Source organism: Polistes dominula, unplaced genomic scaffold (assembly GCF_049000335.1).
Source record: "Polistes dominula isolate Pdom_NZ unplaced genomic scaffold, Pdom_raw_medaka contig_16, whole genome shotgun sequence".
In the NCBI taxonomy this organism is placed as follows: Eukaryota; Metazoa; Arthropoda; class Insecta; order Hymenoptera; family Vespidae; genus Polistes; species Polistes dominula.
Window position 1 is genome coordinate 3,906,142 of NW_028301040.1, and position 22,520 is coordinate 3,928,661.

Sequence of the window (22,520 nt, forward strand, 5' to 3'; positions counted from 1 at the left end):
CATTGAAAAATTTTATTCGTCAATGTCTCCCATCTTACAAATTCCAACGTTACGTTAATCATATTATTATTATTATTATTTTTTTTTTTTTTTTGTTAAGTTTTCTTTTCCGTTTTACGATTATCTTTTTTATGTTATTTTTGTTATTGAGTAATAATTTTTGACGAGATTTGCTTTGTCTGTCGAGATTAGCAAGATGGTGGAGAATTCAATATGGCGCTGGCTCCATTCCAATGTATATTCGGCCTAACATATTGAATTTTATTTATTTTATTTTATCTTTTCTTTTATTGTAGGAAGAAAAAAACATACGGGGTAGTTCCAAGGTTCTTAGATAATTTAAAAAAAAGAAAATAAAATAAAATTAGCTTAATATATTGTAGGTTTAATTTTAATTTTAATTATAATATATTTTATATAACATTTTAATTTAATTTTATATAAATTAATTACGCACACTATATTAATATAATACATTGTATAATATAAATATAATTATATTATAAATTAATTTTAATATAATAATTAAAATAAAATTAATTACAAATAAAAATATAAATAAAATTAATTATAAATATAATGAATATAATAAATATAATAAAAACATATATAATTAATTTTATAAATTTAATTATTTTAATTTTATAATTATACTAATGACGAGAGATGAGAGGGATTTTTTTGTGTTATATTTTTTTCTTTACTTTTATTTATTAGTAATATATATATAGTTTGTAATATTTTCTTTTCTCTTACGCACCTTTGCTGTCGGTCATTCTATTCTATTCTTTTTCTTTTACTTTTTTTTCTCTCTCTCTCTCTCTCTCTACTCTTTCTTTTACTCTTTTGAAAAGAGAAGACGCCACAATTTTCTTCTTACATCATCGTTCCAAAGATATAATACTACTATGTGCTTCTCTTATGCGAACATTATACACGTTCAACTACGGTGGGGGTTATTAATAACCATTAGCTTTTCTGGCTCCTTGTCAGATGTAAGTACATCTCTTTTTATCTTTATCTTTTTTATTTTACTATGTTTTTCTTACTCCTCTTTTTCATGAAATAGATGATTTCTTTATATATTTTTTTCCCCCCTCCATGAAAAATTACTTCAATCGATACACGTCGGTAATTATTTACATTTCATTTTATTTTATTTTTATTTTATTTTATTTTAATTTATTTTAATTTTGTTATCTTTCAAGTTCCGCTATTGAAATAAAATCCTGGAATAATTCGAATCCTTTTTTTTCTTTTTTTTTTTTTTTTAGTTTTGTTTCTTTCGTGTTCGCATAAGCAAGATGGCCGAAGTAATCTCGAAGAATTATTGTTTCATTTCGTATGTTTCACGTTCGAAATAAATTACGAGATCCTTTTCATATATTTTTTTTTTAAACATATATTTTTTTTCCCCTCAATGTTTCATCGAAACAAAATGGTGGACTTTGTCCCAAACAGAAAAGAATACACTGACTACCTGTAGAGCAGGATTCTTTGGTACCGGTTACGGTATTCTCACAGCATTTCTCTCTCTCTCTTTTAATTTTTTTTTTCTTCTTTTTAATTGTTTTTTCTTTTTTAACTTGCATACTTTTGGGAAATCTTTGATCGATTAGATTCGATTTGATGGTGTCACCCACACAAACGTATATTATTCTCTTATTTAAAGTTGGCACCACGAATATTTGGCTAGTTTGCTTTAACATTTCGATCGACAACATTTCGTAATAACTTTGCCGTCATCTTTGAAGAAAGATGGAGAATAAGAGATAAATAGTTATTTCCATTACCTACATTGAATTTTTTTTTTTTTTTTAATGAACATTAAAATTAAATGTTATATTATTTTATTGAATTGTCCGAAAAAAGTTCGTGTCGATTTTGATGCAAGATTGAATTGTTTTGCTATTTAAGTTTTTTTTTGTTGGTATATATTTATTCAATTATATCTAAGTGTCATTTTCTGTTTCACAATCTTTCTCAATCTTTAAGGGTAACTTCAAAATTTCCTCATTTCAAAACTTTTCAGGTTTTTTTTTTGAGCAAAAGAACTTTAATGCCATCTACCGGAAATCAGCACGAACTGTCCGGACAACCCAATATAAAATAATAAATTATTGTATTTTATATTATTATATTTTATTATATAATAAAAATTATAATTATAATATAATTATATTATTAAATATTTAATATATTTTATATAATATATATATAATAATATATATAATAAAAAATAAAATATATAATAAATTATATAATAACAATTGACAGTACAATCTAATATATAAAATATAAAATATTTCAATCATTCAAAATATATAAATAAAATATTCAAACTATTATATAATAACAAATAAAAGTATATATATTAGAAAGAGAATAAGAAGAAGAACCCTTTTAAAAAAGTAAAACAGGATCATCCTGTGACGGTACATACACCGTTTCTCTGATATCCTCAGAACGTGTACAGGTTATCCGGCCTAACGGGAGCTTTCCTGAGTCACGAAGAGAACTCTATATATCTCTTTCTCTCTCTTACTCTCATTCTTTTTCTCTTTCTCTCTCTCTCTCTTTCTCTTACATTTTCTGTACCCGTTGTCGTTCGGTGCAACACCCGTTGCATATGGAATGCAGGCACGGCAGGAAGTGTTAAGAGACAGACAGAAAGAGTGAGAGAGAAAGAAAGAGAAAAGGGTAAGAAGGGGGAGAGACAAATAAAAAGAGAGTAAGAGAGAGAGAGAGAGAGAGAGAGAGAGATAAAGACTACACAACCCGTTTCGTTCGCAAGCTATCAAACGGAAATGGAACGAATCGTCGTCATTGGTGGTGTTCACTCTCTAAGCTCGTTTCATCCAATTGGGTTGTGAATACAGGTCGAGATCACCTGCAACTACATTTCTAAACTTTAATGATAAGATTTCTTATACACACGTTATCAAAATTCTCATTGTTAATTATAATATTTGTTTTAATTTAAAACACGATAAATTATTTCATTAATTAATTCGTTATATTTATTATATATCGAAATTGGTCTAACTTTTATTTTGTATTTTTTTTAATAATAATCTTACGTCGTATTACGCTTACAATATTTGTTTTAATTTAAAATACGATAAATTATTTTATTAATTAATTCGTTATTTTCATTATATTTCGAAATTGTTCTAACTTTTATTTTGTATTTTTTTTAATAATAATCTTACGTCGATTTACGCTAGGTGTACAGTTTCAATATTGTTATTGTTACCGTTTTTCTTTCTTTTTTTATTATTAATTTTATTAGGTTGTCTGGAAAGTTCGGTAGATGGCATTGAAGTTCTTTTGCTAAAAAAAAAACCTGAGAAGTTCTGAAAGGAGGAGATTTTGAAGTTACCCCGTAAAGACGGAGAAAGATTGTGAACATATGAAATATAATTGATATAATTGATGTTTTCTATAAACATCGAGATATTGATTAACGATAAAAACAACAGTAGAAATGTTAACAGTTAAATAATTAAGTTTGTTAAAATATCATCGTAATGGTATGGCGAATCGAATGGCATAGAAACGAGATAGGTGTCCGTGGGTGGTAACGAACATAAACATGATCGTAGATATGATGTAACGTGTTACATAGAACTTTTCCTAGGTGTGACCGTAGTTGTACAGTAGGATGACTGACGTTTAGTTTGGTATTAGTCATTTATCGTGATTACGTTTTATGGATATATGAATTCAAGATCGAGGATTATTCAACGAGTTGACATTAAAAAAAAAAAAAAATACGTAAGCAAATCTTTCATTTTTATATTATACAAAATGATACAATAAAATTATAATAAAATAAAAGAATTTGCACACTTTTAAAAATAATAAAAAATAAAATAGCGTATATACATGTAAAATCTTGAAAAAAAATCTAATTAAATAAAACATTGAATATATATTGGATTGTCCGGAAAGTTTGTGACGATTTTGATGTAAGATTGAAATACAATGTATTTCATTTTTTTTTTTTGCTATATTAAATTATTTATATAAGTGCCATTTTGTTCCACAACTTTTCTCCATCCTTTGAAGGTAACCTAAAAAATTTCGTTTTTGCAAAACTTTTCAGGTTTTTTTTTTTAAGCAAAACAACTTTATATGCCATCTACCGATAATCGGCACGAACTTTCCGGATAACACCTAATATATATTTATTAAATTATTTACAAATAAATTTAAAAATAATTCTTCTCTAATTTTATAATTAATGATAAATTTATGTTATATACAAAATGATATAATAAAATTATAATAAAACAATTCATACTCTTTTAAGAAGAAGTAAAAATAAAAATAAAATTAAATAACATAGACGCCTGTAAAATCTTGAAAAAAAAAGTGATCTAATTAAATAAAACATAGAGTTGAAATAATTTAAAAATAAATTGAAAAATGATATTCACGGTTTATAATTAATGATAAGTATGTCAGAATCTAACAAAAATGATAATAATAAATTAGAGAAAGAGAGAGAGAGAGAGACAAATGGAAAAGTTTAAGTTAGAGAATATCGTTAGCACAAATTTTCTATGTACTCGCTAGCAATCATGCTTACTCCAACTAGGTTGTGACCTAGTTTTATCTATTCTCGACTCGTTCTCACCAGACACCTAGTGCACTCGCCAAAAAAAAAATTACCTTTTTTTTTTTTTTTCCTTCTTTTCTTTCCTTCTATTTTGTACCGATTATCATTAACTTATAAATGATCTCAGTCAGTATTATAATAATCATACAGTAATATTATAATATACGAGTAGTAAAGAAGAAATAGATCAAAAGTTCTTAAATTATTTTCAATAGTTAATTATTTATTATTATTTTTTTTTTTTTTAACGAAGACTAATTTATATATTTAATTTATATATAATTATTATATTTATATATATATTATAATTTATACATTTTATATAATATATACTATATATATAATTTAATATTATATATAAATAATAATAATAATAAAATTGATATAATATATATTTAATATATATAATAAAATATTATATAATATAGTTATATATTTAATATAATATATAATATATATACTATAAATAAATAAATTAATTTATTAATTAAACTTTTGTTTTTTTTAAAGATATTTTTAATTGCAAATTTAATTTATTTCTGTTACATGATCAATCAATGTAATTTAAAAATTCCGAAATTTTGTTTCTTTTTTATTATTAAATTTGCAATCTTAAAATTTACAATACTTCATTAAAATAAATGAACGGTTCTGTGAGATATATATATATATATATATATATATATATATATATATATATATATAAATCATTTTAAAAATAATTTTAAAAAATATTTTGAAAGGTTTTAATAATATTTGATTGATTCCTTGAAGATACATTTTGATCTCTTGTTAGAATTTCTGTCTTATTTTTTTTTTTTTTTTTTTTTTTCGGTATCGACAAGTTACCTGATATCTTATTCTACAATCGCAGAAACATTTGTGTGAGACAGAGAGAGAGAGAGAGAGATAGAAAAGAGAACTTTTACGAGTGTGTTTGTAACAGGGTCGATGGCTCGATGCCGGATTTAGAAATGAAGTTTTCCTGGCCACCAACACCGGTCAGTACTATTATAATATCGTCTGGTCACTCCCTCTCTCTTTCTCTTTCTCTTTCTGTGACCAACCAGGATATATTACTAATTATTAGGTCATTGGATTAGGTCATAATCAACATCAGATCAGATTCATCGATGACCATTTATTTTTAGATATTTTATCTATTTTTTGATTATTGTTCTTATTATATTGTATTTTTTCTTCTTTTTTTTTTTTCAATGTACCAAGGTTGGTTGACAAGTTTCGAGCTTTGGTAAAAAACAAATACCCTTGATTTCTTTTTTTTTTTTGTTTAATATATAATATATTATATAAATAAAAAGATATTTAATTGATAAAGAATTATTTGTTTTTGAGCTTAAAAAATTTTATGAACTCAATCGTGTGTATTAAGTAATTTAACGAAAAAAATATAATAATAAAATGTGTATCGATTAATTATATATAAATAATGTGGTATTCAAATAATTGTTCGATACATTACACAATTAGTTTTATATATATATATAATTAGGTAATATTATAAATATAATTAGGTAATATTTAATATACCTATAATTAAGTATAATAATTTAGGAAAAATAAAATAATCAAATGTGTATCAATTAATTATATAAATAAATAATGTGATATTTAAATAACAATTAACAATTTATAAGTTAGGCAATTAATTTATATTAAATATTACTTAATTATATTATTAAAAAAATATTTATTTATCAAATCTGTATCAATTAATAATATACATAAATAATGTCATATTGGAATAATTGTTTGATATATTATACAATTAGTTTTATGTATATTTTTTTAAATTTATTTACAATTCGAAATTTACGCACGTAGAGATTTTGCAATGAGTATCGTATGCGAGAGACTCGCTCTAGAAATTGCTGAGCAATAAGGTAACTCAAAGCTGACAGTAGAGGAAGAGACAAGTTTAGTTTAAAACCCTCGTGAAACTCGAGAATATCACCTTTTCTACATCAAGACGAGACAATCATTTTATTTCACATTCGACTTATGTATAAGTTAAAACACTCGTTTGGTAAATTCAATAATTTCGATGAAAGAAAAATTATTATACACACATTTCTTTTATTATTATTATTATTATTATTATTATCATGATCATGCAATATTATTACACTAACATGAACACTACATAATAAATAATATTAATAATAATAATAAAACCCCCTGCGGATTTGGGGATAAGAATAAACTGCAGTAATTCCTGCTTGTCGTAAAAGGCGACTAATATGAAAAAATACTATTAAATAAATAAATAATAATAATAATAATAAATAATAGTAAATAGGTGGATGTGGGTTGAACAATTCTGTTGACCCTAACATAAAAATTATTTTATTTTTTATTTTTTTTGTCAAAACCCAAAACTTTGCAACTAGTTTTCATATTTTAACTAATATTAATAATAAACATAATTTTGTGTATTTAATTAATTAAATTTTGTTTAATACAATTTTTTATTTAATATATATAAATATAGATCAAAACTAAATGAGTTATCCTCTTAGTTATTTCAAAGATATCCAGGTGTACGTACAAATCCAATCCTGACGTAACACAAGTTCCATTGAATAAAAAAAAATTACACAAGTTCGCGTGATCGTTCGAATTCTCGTAACTTACAAAACTTTATCGTTATTACAATTCGTAAAGGATCATAGTGTGAGCATACGTGCATATATGTATGTACATATGTGTACAGTTTGAATCGTTGATAGGTGTGGATAATTCGTCCTGCGATTTAAGGGGATAATTTGATTGACCTTGGGTCTCTCAGTTGCCACTCGATTACGCTTTCCTATCATTGTCATCGTTGTCGTAGTCGTAGTCATCATCATCATCATTATCATTATTATCATCATCATCATCATCATCATCATAGCTATCATCATAATCATTAGTCGTAGTTACAAATCCGTATTCGTAGTTGGATCAATGAAAGTGTTTGCTCTCTTCCCCTTCCCTTTCCTCCTAATCTCCATTCAAAATATCTAATTTATTATTAGTCACGTGTATAGAAATGTACAAGGTTGATCAAAAACATTTAAGGACTCGTAATCGTATTACTCGAATAGAATGAAAATTAGTTTTAAGAGGAGGGGGAAGGAGGAGGAGTAACAATTTCGATATTACAAAAATTATCCAGAAACTTTGTGTTGACCTACCTTGTGAATATAAAAAAAAGAAAATGTGAATCGTCCGAGTGAATGACACAACCGCAACCTTGCGTGTTCCATACACGCACATTGCATTACATGGAATTTAAGATCACATGTTATTCCTGATCTCTATTACATAGTACTAAAACCCACGTCACTTAATTTGTTGTTATATATATATATATATATATATATTTTATAACTTAACTTTTGCTTGTTTAAAGTATATCTGTGCATATCTCTACATATAAGTATATATATATATATATATACTATATATATAAGTTGTAATTTAATTAACCTTCGTAATTCATCCACTTGTTTAATTCTATTTTTGGTTACAATATACGTGTAATACATTTATTTATTAGTCCTCGGTTTACTTTTTGTACGATTATCTTGTTAGTTTGGTTTTTTCTTTTCTGAGAGTAGGTACATAATTATTAGTATACCCTGTATATTTGTTTAATCAATGAAAATAATCGGACTCTAATCTTTCTACTTTATATGACAATGTTAATAAGTATATACTTATGAAGAATGCATTTGAAGTATTACAAATATAAGTAAAATGTTACTTTGAAATAATACGTCGAGATTGATACTTATCAACCTGTTCAATAAAAATAAAAAGAGAGAGAGAGAGAGAAAAAAAAAAAGAAGGAGGAGGAGTTAATGCATCCGTGACTGCACTGATGCAAAATCAAACAAGCGTAGAAATGTATATATGCTTTTATATAAAAAGGGGGGACGAGTGCCGATACAACTTAACGAATGCAAGTATCGAAAGAACCAACCAGCTAGCCAACCAACCAACCAACCAACCAACCAACCAACCAACCAGCCACTCCTTCCTTTCTATTTGTTGTTCATTTTATCTATCTGTCTCTGTCTTTCTAACTAGTTAACCAGCTACCTACCTAATCTATCTTTATTTCATTCTTCAATAGACTATTAATCGTCGATATGTATGCAGCACGCGTAGAAGTTGTTTCTCAATTTACATTTTAACATGAGATGATTTAACATAAATCTGTATACATGATATTTACAGTTTGTCAAGATTAAGGATTAAAAAGGATCATTATATATTTAGGATATCCTTTTTCTTATTTTTGTTGTTAGTTTTATTTCATTATTTGTATTAACAAGTAGGTATCTTCATTCAGTTGATATTATTCTCATGAGATTTGATTTATTTGGGATTAGTAGTTTTGTTTACTGGTGTAATATTGGAAAGTTTTATAAATAAATAGTTTTTTTTGTGTTTTTTTGGTTTCTTTTTAAGATTGTAGATGATCATTTTAGGAAATTCTTTTTTTTATTTTTCTTGTTTTTAGTTTTATTTCATTATTTGTATTAACCTATTAACACTGTAATATGACCGCTCACACAACATGTGTGTGATAGCTGGGGAACATTGGCCAATATTTTATTTATAATTTTATATATATATTTAAAGTTATAGATAAAATTAAATTTGTGTTGTTTTTTGTTTTATGTTAATTTTTTCGTTAATGACAATAAAGATTTTTTTCTAAATTAACTCTTGACAAATATTACCGGGCCCCTGACGACGTTTGACTGCGTTCACGTGCGGCCATTAAAGTATTAACCGTGGAATTCCCTTTTTAATTACACACCTTTTTTTATTTATTGATTATTTATTATTTTATTTATGCTTAAAATAAATAAAAAAAAACAACTATAAAATATATATTTTTTCGTTTATTTATATATAAAATACGTAAAAAATACGTCAAACGCGTATTTATACATCCCCCCACCCTGTTAACAGATTAACAAGAATCTTCATTGACTTGATAATATTCTACTGAAATTGGATTTATTTTGAATTAATAGTTTTGTTAATTAGGAGTGTAATATTGAAAAGTTTTATAATTAAATAGTCGTTTTTATTTTTTTAAATTCTTGAACTGTATATGGTACGTTACTATTGCCCAATTTTGATGTTATGTTTGTATTTAAGTACTGACAAAACGTTTCGGTTCGAGACTTTAACGGTTCCGTTATTTCGAAGCTAAGAGAACTTGAGAAAGACACGCGTGTTCAGTTAAATCTATGTGTATATGTATGTGTGTGTATGTGTGCATGATAGAAAGAGATAGGAAGAAGTTGCAAGTAACTGCAACAGAACTGTAAAGAGAGAAAGAAAGAAAGAAAGAGAAAGAGAGTTCATAGGAACGACCACGCAAGGACGAAAGACAGAGATAACTTTTCTTTTCTTCGTATATTTTTCTTTCTTCGTTTTCTATCTCTTTTATTACATCTTCTACCATCTCTTTTCTTACCTCAAAACACCTACATCATCATCATCATCATCATCATCATCATCTGCGTTCTCTTTACGATGACCACGTGCTTTTCAATGAGAAACAACGTGTTGCTAATTGTTCATTCCTTTTTCGTATTTCTTATTATTAATGTTAAAAGATTCTTGTGTCAAAGACACGTACTTGTTTTTTTTTATATTTGTAAAAAGAATTTATTATATTGTTTATTTATATAATTAAAGGAAGAGTATCTATGTATATATTATATTTTTAAAATAGAATTTGTATATACTATATTTGTAAAATAGAATTGTATAATTTATATATACAGTATAATAGAATTTATTATATATTGTATATTTATATAATTAAACGGAATATATTTATATATTATATTTTTAAAATAGAATTGTATAATTTATATGTACAATATATTAAGTATTTATATACTGTATAATTTGTATATTATATTTTTAAAATGGAATTGTATAATTTATATATACAATATAATAGTATTTATATATTGTATAATTTATTTATACAGTATAATAAAATTTATTATATATTTTTTTAAAATATATATATATATATATATATATATATATATATATATATATATATATATATATATATATATATATAAATTTTAAAATTTATAATTAATTATAAAATTTAAAATTATAAAATAAATTTAAAAAAAATATATAATATATATTTTTTAATATATAAAAATTATATACATGTATATAAAATCATTTCTATTATACTTTTTTGTATCATAACATTTGTACATTAATTAAAACACATCATACAATAACTTTATAAAACAACAGAATTTTATAACAAAGATTATATATGTTATAAAATATATACACACAATATATATATATATATAATAATTAAAGTAAAATGAAAAATACTACGTTGATCAAGTTGAAAAGGTATCATAAGAATACCGTTTGAAAATTATATTCCAAGATTCCACACTTATAGTCCATTCACCTTGCAAACGCGTTCCATGGCTTTCTATTCCTCTCCTACCCTCCTTATCGTATATTACGAATCACGCTTTTCTTCAACGAATTCATCCTATCATTTAAAAAATATATATAGATATATATTTATAAGATAAAGAGAAAGATAGAATGAAAATAAAAAAAACAAATATACAAACTTGTTCGTCGAGGTCAAATTAAAAATCGATCGTTGACGCAAACCAAGACGTCAGTTATGGTCGTTCAGACTGGAGGGCAGAGTTAACAAGATCTAACTAACGAAAGAAGGAAGAAGAAGAAGAGGTGGTGGTGGAGGAGAAGGAGGAGGAGGAGGAGAAAGGGGGAAGGATAGGGGAACATTGCATCCTCGTAATTGAATAGAGGCAAAAACTTATTCGATGCTATTAAAGTCACACAAACGAGTTGATTATCATCGTAAGGATTATGCATTTTCTTCTTTTTTTCTTTTTATTTTTATTTTTTTTTTATTTTCTTGCATTAAACTGCAAAATTATGACAAGTTAAAAAGAGAAGAAGGGTAGGGGGAGAGGAAGAACATGATACGAATAATCAAATAAAATAACAAACAAAAATGATTGTATCTTGTTAATAAATCATTTTTATTATTCTTATTTGTATTATAACATTTATGCATTAATTAAAACGCATTATAAAAGTTTATAAGATAGTAGAATTTTATAACGAAATAATATATACATAGTATATTTTCTTCGAAGTGAATGATTAAGAATATTAATTCATCGTTAAGTTATTTTTTTTTTATCGATTCTTTTGTAACATACTCTTTTATATTATACTAAGAAATATGAAGGTGTCATTGGATTTATATCGATAGTAATTAACACCGAATCGATAATCGTACGAGAAAGATGACCAGGTGTTATTTAATATTATTTATTCTCAAAGATATTTTGTAGATAAAATTAACCTTCGAAAATAAATCTTTGCATAACGTTTTTATTTTTTTTTATTTATTATTTGTAATAATAATTAATTAATATATATATATATATATATATTATAAAATATTGGGATCTCTAGTAGGGGCGTGGCATAGCAATTTGACCTATCTACTCTAATTTTGAATTTAGTCACCAGATATCGTATTCTTCTGCTAGAAATCCCAATATTTTTTATAATATATTATATTATATTATTAATATTAATACTAATTAAATATAATTAATAAATAATTAAATATATTATTTAATATATTTATAATATAATGTATTATACTATTTATATAATATTATTGTATTTATACAATATTATTATAATTATATTAATATAATATAATTATTATATATAATAATTTAATATAATATATATTATATTATTTTTATTATATTACAAATATATAAAATAAATATAAATATTATAAATATAATTAAAAACATAAATTTTAAAAATAATATAATATTTATAATATACAATGTATAATAATAATAATAATAATAATAATAATAATAATAATAATAATAATAATAATAATAATAATAAAGTAATATAAATATATACATGTATAATATTTAATAGTAAAATAATAAATATAATAATTATTATTTGTAATAATAATATTCAATAATAATACCTATTATTAAATAAATATTCAAAGATATTATGTTTTATACCTTTTTTAAAAAGAAATCTTTACATAACCTTTTTTTGTTTATTTATTTATTTTTTTTTTTTTTTTAATTTCTTTTTGATGTAACCAAAAATTGTTGGAATATTTGTTAAAATTATTAATCCAATTGAAATCTTTGAAATATTCTTCATATACATTTGAGAATGAAAATGAATGAAATAGAAACTATCGTACAAATTCAAACGTTTATAAACGTAAACGTATATATACGAAAGATATATAAGAAGATGAATTACGATCCAAGGATGGATGCTGGATCAGCAATAGTTGCCGATGTGCGTGTTACATGCCGTGAACGGGCCGAGTGCCCGAGGTTGATGTCCGAACCTCGCGCCAACACATTCCGATTCCTTACTTTCTTCCTGGTGGTCTCTTTCGATGCCATTTTCTGCCTTTAGAATCTTACTTGTAGTACGTACTATACGAGATCATCTCAGTGATCTTTAAAAAAAAATTGTCACACTTTTCTTAACAAAACGATGTAAATCTAGAAAAATCATTTGTTAAACTTTGAACAATTGTTTCGCCATTTTTTTTCTATTAGAAATTAATTAAATGATTGTTCATGTTTGTACTTTAGTTAGAGTTAGTTTAGTTTAATATTATTATTATTAATTTATTATTAGTTTAATATTTTTTTTATTTTAATTTATTATTTTATTTTAGAGTTATTATATTTTTGTATTCGAGTTTGTAATTTGTAATTTGTTGTTATCATAAAATTCATTATTCATTTTCATATGACAATTAGAATAATAAATAGCAAAGTCACAAAATAATATTACCAGTAAATTGAGAAAATAATAATAATAATAATAATAATAATAATTGTAGTAGATACTTGTTTTAATTTCTAACAGTCATTTGATCACTGGCAATTAATGACTTGCAATTGGCATGCAGATGAGTATATATATATCTTTATAATTTTTTTTTTGCATTTTCTCGTAGTATCGATTGATCTGTTTTGAAACATTACAAAATACAACAAAAATTATTTCATATTAAAATAACTCTGACTCATTTTAATCGTTAAATAATGTTTGTTTTATAAATACAGTATTGTATATATAATTATGTGAGAAAATGATTAAAGACGAGTAGTATAGATAAAATGAGATAAGCAAATGATAGATTGCAAAAGGAAATGCAATATTAATTTCATCTTTGTTTACTTTTATCATTAATATAAACAACATCTCAAAATGATATCAAACGATTCGTGAAATCTTGCATCAATAATTTTTCGATTATTTTCTATTTGATTTATTAACATTTTATCATTAATTTTCATGTTTAATTATAAAATTGCAATTTTAATTAAAACTCAAAACAAATTTCTTTTGTTGAAGTTTGTATTTAAATTACTGCAATTGTCAAGTATAGAAAATCAAAAAAATGTTAACCATTAAAAATTAAAAACCAAGATGTCGTTTAATTTATTAACACTTTAATGGCCGCACGTGTACGCAGTCAAACGTCGTCAGGGACCCGGTAATATTTTCCAAGAATTAATTTAAAAAAAATTAAAATAAAACAACACAAATTTACTTTTATATATAATTTTAAATAAATATATATAAAGTTATAAATAAAATAACGGCTAATGTTTCGGCTATCAAACACATGTTGTGTGAGCGGCCATTAAAATGTTAAAAACCCCCAAAAAGAGTCTTAACCAAATGTTTTAAATCATTCGAAATAATAGGAATAGTAACCATGGAATTTTTTGTTCACTTATGACTGGAACATTTTCTTTTCTTTCTCTCTCTCTCTCTCTCTCTCTTTTAGTATATCATCTCTAAAGTAATTAGATGCAATGCTTCAACACCCAGCGTGTGTTTTAGAGAAGATTGAAAACTAGGTTATAGAAGAAGAAGAAGAGGTATGGCATAATAATAGCCAATGTAACTGCACGTATGCAGCATCATCGTCCATTCCGTAAGCTATTAATAAAATCGAGATGCAATTGTTTCCCTCGGAAAGTGAATTTCTTAACCGTAAAATCCGTAGTAAAACACACATATATACAGAACATTACTGTATTGTACACTTTTACTAGTTTATTTCTTAGGCGTTCAACCGAAACTTACTCAACCGAATACTTACTGATGCATACTTTAAATACATGCTTATTCATAGTGAAATATTTATCAAATTTATTTTCATTTTGTTATTTTTGACGGAAATCATCGGAATTACGGTAAATAAAATTTGATGGAACGTTGTTTTTATTCGATCATCATTCATCGTCAACCAAAGTCATCACTTTCTAACACATTTTTCTTGTTCTTTCTCTTCCTTTTCTTTTTAGTTTCCTATTATTGGTTATATCTTTTGTTCCTTGTCTACGATGTTAAAGTTTCTATACGAATTTTTCTTTCGACGTAAAATATTACGCGCGATTTTTAACTCAACATTTTATGTAACACGATATTTCATAAAATAAAGGAAAGCTTGGTACATACGTGAGTTAGTACACGCTCGTGTTCTATGTATGCCTGTATTTTTGTACGTATTACATATATACATTTGTACTTTCCAACGTGTATCTTTTACGATAACTCATAAATATTTTTTTTTTATCATCGTTTCTTAATAGTTGCCGACGTTTACTATTTTATTTCACGTTGAATTTTTCTTTAAAGTTACAATGCAATTTTCTTTTTTTTTTTTTTTGTAAATATCCGCATCTTTTTTTCTACACAATTTGATTTACGTTTAATACATGCACACATGCTTGTACGAGAAAAATAGAGCAATTTATTTAAAAAAATGTGATTGATTTTTGAATAATTTGGTTTAATTTGGTTTTTCGGATCTTTTTGTTAAATTTAGGTCGTGTATCTTTGACAGTGAAAAGAGAACATCGATTACGTGTATAGAGGTCAAGCTCAAGTCGTGAAACGAGTTCGCTCTTCGTTACAGAATACTGTTGTCGTATCAGGTGTAACTTATGCTAATCGTCTAACGGTATTACTCGAACTGGAAACCGTGACAAAAATTGTATCTCTTCTTGAATAGGTGAAATAACGTTATTCGGTGCACCGGTATCCTAATTGATCGAGTAATTTATCAATAATCTTGTAAGCATTATACATACAGGGTGGACAAATATTACCATGTGTTTCAAATTTAATTAATTAATTTTATTTTTCATTAATAAACTGTAAGCCCTGCAGTTGATATAAATATCAAAATTTATGTTGTACAAAATGACTCTTATAAATTTTTAATTGACTTAAAAATAATTTTGTTCTTCGACATTAAAAAATTACACGGTCAACTGATAGTCTAAAAAATTTCAAATAACTGTAATTAATAAGCATATGTCCGAAAATGCATATACGATTTAAAGAGACACGAACGAAGATTCCATTTTGAATAATAATAATCATTCTTCATTTTTGTCTTTGTAGAAACAAGTCGGTAATCCGAAAAACGACATAAAACATAACCTAATCTGTATACGTTGAAGCAACGTAGGATAACATGTTTACTGTTTTGTGACTCATTCGATGATAAAAACTATTGTCGTTAAGGAAATATTTTGAAACACACCGATACATTCTTCTTGTAACGTTTTTTAACAATTCAATATATATATATATATTTATTTTTTTCAAATTTATTTGTAGGTAGATAAAATTGTAAGATATACAAGATGACTACCATATTTGTAAATGCAATCGAACAGAATAATTATGTGTGATATTCATTTATTAAATTAATTATAACATCGTTAATATAATTTTAAAAGAAAAAAAAGAAAAATTTACAATCGTAATCACATAACCGGCAGCCATATTACAAAATGGTTGTTATTCCTCTCTCTCTCTCTAAACGGAAAAGTCTTATTTAAACTCTTGATAGCTTTATAGAAATAGTTGAAAGAATCAATTGAACGTTTAATATAAAATGACTGTGATCTCGTTTCATGAACGTTGACAGCAAACCGTTCTCAAGAGCTATAACACGAACGACATCTTACAAACGTGATAAGAATATTTGATTCTATGAAAGAAAACACTTCTAACTTTCGTTACCAAGAATTATTTAATATTTTATACAGTTTATTTCTATAAATTGAAATTGTTTAGTTTTACACAAGACACCCTATACATACAATTAAAAATTTATATCATTGAACACGCCTGTTCTACGTCTGTTATACACAATAGGAAGTATCAATCAGTGTCACGTGATCAGAATTCTCCACAATAAGTCGACATAACCTTTCACAACAAGTTTATTATGATAATCCGAAAGAAGCTGGATACCAGACGCGTTTTATTAATCGAAAAAGATCTCTCGTATCTTTTACCTTCAAACGAAAAACTGATCATTCCGCAAATAGAGTCTGCAAAAGTAGATTATTGCGTAATTTCTGTAAAGAAAAATAGCGTTCGTTAGATCGTTTGTTGAATTTTTGATAACTAGATTGTTATCAATGGTGTACAAGCATTTTATCGAATTATTTTTGTCCAAATTTTATTTATATAAACTCCTTTAACTTTCCAATTGGTTTTTATCTTATTTTAGAAAGAATGAATCAAATGTTTTCAAATGATTTATAAATTTGTATCTTTTTTTAAGAATTTTTTAGGCTACTTTCTTTTTCGAGGTCATAAAACTGCTAGCTTTAAAGGTCACGGACAAGAGTAATTGATTTTTAAAAAGATCTTAGGAACTTTTAACCCTTGCACAAGTGTTCTAATAGCATTCGTGCAACGTATATTTTTTTTTTTTTTGGCAGGGAAAACAGTACAGAAAGAGGACCGAAAAAGGTGCAAATAGTTTGAAGAGAATCGCGATACTAGCACTTAGGTTATGGACGGACTTAGAAGGAATGTTGGCTAGTGTCCAGTTTGTAAAAGAAAGATGGCGTCGTTCGGGGGGTAAGAAAGAGAATCAAAGGAATAATATATTTGTTTGTTTAACTTGATTCGAGATAAGAAGATGTAATATAATTTTGTTGATTTTGTTAAGAATATTTTCAACTGTTACATTCGATGTTTAATATTCTTCAAATGAAAAAGAAAAAATAATAATAATAATATTAATTAATGCTAAGCGTTAAGGCGTATCTCGTTAAATGACTCATCGTTCGGCGGGTATATTTGTCATTCATATCAGTCGATAAAAAACAAAAAAAAACTCTACTCAAATTTTCTTTCACGTAAAACAGATCAATGACTCATTAAAAATAATCGTAAATTGGAATTATTACTTGTTAAAATCATTGTATTATTTACTACTTAGGAATGTTAATTTTTGAATTAAATTATACGAGGTGTGTTAAAAATGTCTAAATGAAAAATTTTGAAATTAATTATGTTCTTCCAAAGCTTACAAGATTTCGAAAAAATGAAAAGGGTAAGAATAAAAATTAAAAAATTAGCTTTTCATGTCCTATTTAAATACATTGCAATGTTAATAAATTGAATCTTATTAATTCCTACTAAAGAATGAATCAGAAGTGTGAAATTTCTCTTCGGTTGAGATGCATCTATCATTACATAATAACACTGTACCCTTTCGCAACGTCATGCCTTATTGCTTGGAAAAATAATGATAATACTTAGAAAAAAAAAAAAAGAAAGAAAAGAATTAAGAGACAACAATGAATGTAACGAAACTGCATTCACTTGGAATTATTAGACATAAAAAAAAAGAGAAAATAAATAGACAAATATTTGTTATTATTTCTTTCAAATAATAATTAAAATTATTGGGTTGGTAAGAAAGTAATTTCGAATTTTCTAGTATAAAATATTACTTTCTTGCCAACTCAATAATATTATATATTTATATATATATTTACTTACTACCGAAATTACTTTCTTGCCAACTCAATATATTATTGCATGAAGTTTTATTGTTATCATTTATCAGAAAAATTGTCACCGATAAAACAACTCGTGACCATATGTGACTAATCATTAAGCGTGCTTGATGATTTTATTTATAGATGGTATTTTCTCACATGGAATTATCATTCGTGTACTTATCAACCAATGACGAATCAAATGAGTTCACAGACCTCCGACGTATACTTTGTATACTTTCTCTTATGTTAAATATTTACACAGGATGATGGTACCACTAGGTTTCTAGGTGAATCCTAAATTTATTTAACTAATTTTTCAATCATATAATTTACTTAACCGATTTTAAAATTAGTCTAATATTATTTGATACGAAACAATCGCTAAATATCTTATTCTTGTATTTTTATATGTATATGTATCTTTTCAAAAGATCCGTTCGCGTTTTCTTATACGCTGTTCGTATATGGAAACGTGTACGTATCCGATCCCTTCCTTCGCCCACGTTTGTTCAAATCCCACGCAAAAGTTCTTTGATTCTTCCTAAAACTTTTATTTTTTTTTCTCAATCGTTCGTTGTTCAATTTAAAAATTTATAATTTTAAAAAAAAAACAGGCTGACTTGTTTACTTAAAGAGACAAACGGGTCTTATTTATCATTAGTTTCTGTTTATTATTTATTATATTAGATTGTATGGAAAGTTCGTGCCGATTTCCGGTAGATGGCATTAAAGTTCTTTTGCTAAAAAAAAACCTGAAAAGTTCTGAAAGGAGGAAATTTTGAAGTTACCCTTAAAGATGGAGAAAGATTGTTAAACAGAATGGCACTTAGATATAATTTAATAGATATATACCAAAAAAAAAAACTTAAATTCCACAACATTTCAATCTCCCATCAAAATCTGCACGAACTGTTCGAACAACCCAATAAAACTATGATTCATTTTTGAAGGGTTGGAGAAAGGGAGGACAGAATATGTTTTATGTGATTGGTATTGGTATAACTGAAAAGATATGTTTGTATAATTTTGGTCTGTATTTTATTTTTCAGTTTCTTCAGAATCTCGGGAAGGTCGACAGAACAGCGGACGACATATTTGACGAGCACCTACAAAACTTTACGAGGCAGCAAAACTCTGCCAACAGGCTACAAAAGGAGTTCAACAATTACATCAGGTGTGTTCGAGGTAAGTCGGTCATACCGTAAAAGATGAGACAGAGATAGATATAGAAAAAAGAAAGAGAATGAGAGAGAGGATGATGAGGAGGAGGAGGATGAAGAGAGGGGATAGGCAGAAAACTCGATTCTTTTTTTTCTCGAATGCCTTGCTACTTTGGATTCTGTTTAAAAACTTGTATGATTCGAACTGTGCCATATTTGAATTGGAATTTATTACCAAAAGATATTTTTTTTCTATTTTATTTTATTCATAGTCGAAATAATTTAATTAAATTTCTTAATAATCTTAATTTTGTTTTTTTTATAAATACGGAGTTGATGTCCGCCATATTGAAAATAATAAAGATAACCAAGATGAGACAAATTTGAAGACATTTTGGTTGTATTTTATTTTATTCGTAATTGGAATATAATTTAATTGAATTTCTTAAATTATAAAAAATAACTTTTCACGTAACATATATTTCTTTTCCAATTTGTTTTTTTTTTTATAAATGTAGAGTTGATATTCGCCATATTGAAAATAATAAAGAAACCAAGATAAGACAAATTTGAAGACATTATGGTTAATAAACATTATAAGAAAATGTTTAGAACTATGATTTTCTTTGTCATTAAAACAATTTAATCTTTAATCTATATATATAATTATCTTTTCTTTTTGGTATTAAGTTAGTCTAAAGAAGAGTAAATTTTCTTGTATTCCCCTATATGATGATGGCACACCGGAACTCTGCTTCTATGATCCGTATTAACAATTTATACTGGAAACTACCTACGAATTAAAACGCACGTCTCAACTCTTATCCTCGTTTGATCGTTTGCCCAACACAACACAGCACACCACATCACACCACACTATAAAGTGCAGTACAGCTTAACAGCACATGGTGGTGCAACGTGTTAAAAAGCAACCACGTGAACCGGAAGATCGTAAGAACTTGACCGTGAATTCAAGGTTACTCAAGAGTGCAGACGTACATAAATACTTAAATCATAAGTACATTATCACATGATCAACTCTTTCAAAAGTCCACATCATTTGTTCTTATGAAAATTGAACGAAAAAAGAACAAGTCTCAAAAAAAACCAATAAAACGTTTTTTCCTTTTAAACGTCGTCAATTTAAACGAGTGTTTTATCAACGCCTAGAGATGATGATGATGATGATGATCATGCTACTTCTTACGTAACCTGTAATCTTCCAACAGTTCAACGAACAATATTAATGAGTTACACGCCTCTTTTTTTGTTACATTAAACGTGTTCAGTATATTTAACCAAGCATAGATTATACATTAAACCAAACACGTGGTTCTCTATCCCATCTTTTTATAAATTATGCAATTCTATCATGTAATTCTTCACCCATTTCTTTCTATAAATTAAATGTTTCCTTATCCTCTCTCTTTCTTTCTATTCGATTTCTAATCTCAATGTAAATTGTTAATTATACATAAAAAAGAAATTCGATAGACTAGTAAACACTTTCGTTATCGTTTAGAATTTCTTAACGCCTATTAATCTTCTTCCTCTTCTTCTTCTTCTTCTACAAAGTTGGAAGAAGTTGAAACGATTAGGTATATCTCGACAGGTGAATGCACTTAAAGATGAAAGACAGTAGAAAAGTATGTCAAGAAAGTAAGATTACGGAAATGCTAAGACTCAGCCCCTACCCTCTCTCCCATCAAGGCTATGTATATACTTTGAATGTTACTACTTATTGTTAGAAAAAGATGTCGTCTATCTCGAAGGTTTCTTCTTTCCTAGCTTATAAAGTCTAGCGTAAATTTATCAAGATCTCTAGGACAGGGATTCTCAAGTTAAAATGCACGACATGAAAATTGCATGAAATATGTAACATGTATAACATAATGTATAAACAAGGTATTCCCAAATTTTGTAAAGGTGACCAGTTGTACATCTAAAACAAAACAAAAAAATAATTCAAATTTAGTTTATCAATGATGTAGTAAATGGGAAGGTTGAGAACTTCTGTTCTTTGAGTCTTCAATGAAGTCTCGATCAAGATAGATAAGATAAATTGATGAGGGATAGATTGATAGATCCGATTGAGATAATTCTCATTGATTTTATTTTCTTTCATTCTTGTACTTTCAGCCGTACAAGTAGCATCGAAGACGTTGATGGATTCACTAAATGAAATCTATGAGAGTCAATGGACTGGTCATGATCTTCTTTACGTGCAAGCACAAAACTTGGATATGCTATGGCAAGATTTCACTCATAAACTTGCGGACCAAGTACTTGTACCTCTCAACACATATCAAAGCCAATTCCCCGAGATGAGAGTAAGTAAAAATATTGAATTAATAGAAATAAAATGATGTAACATTTTAACATAAAATTGAAATAATTGATAATTTGTAATTAATGAATGTTTGTTAATTCTATAGAAAAAAATTGATAAACGTGGAAGAAAATTAGTGGATTACGATAGTCAAAGACACAATTTCCAATCGCTCCAGTGTAATCCAAAAAAGAGAGATGAACTTAAAGTATCTCGAGGCAAGGAACTTTTGGAAGAAGCTAAACGTACATACGAACAATTAAATTCAGAATTGCATGATGAATTACCAGCATTGTACGATTCTCGTGTTTTGTTCCTTGTGACCAATTTACAAACGTTATTCGCTGCCGAGCAAGTTTTTCATGCCGAGAGTGCCAAGGTTCGCACTTTAATCCTACTTTTTGGGATTAATAAAAAAAACAATGTAT

At 26.2% G+C, this 22,520-nt stretch overlaps 1 protein-coding gene across 4 annotated transcripts in view; it reads left to right on the top strand.

Moving 5' to 3' along the window:
- Amph (amphiphysin) overlaps nt 1-22,520 on the top strand; it is a 33,880-nt gene that overhangs the window by 6,429 nt on the left and 4,931 nt on the right. For all 4 annotated transcript variants that reach the window (XM_015317944.2, XM_015317947.2, XM_015317948.2 and 1 more), the window contains exons 2-4: nt 19,653-19,788; nt 21,903-22,093; nt 22,199-22,471. In XM_015317944.2, coding sequence (XP_015173430.1) covers nt 19,653-19,788; nt 21,903-22,093; nt 22,199-22,471 — 600 coding nt within the window. The remainder of the gene's footprint in view (nt 1-19,652; nt 19,789-21,902; nt 22,094-22,198; nt 22,472-22,520) is intronic.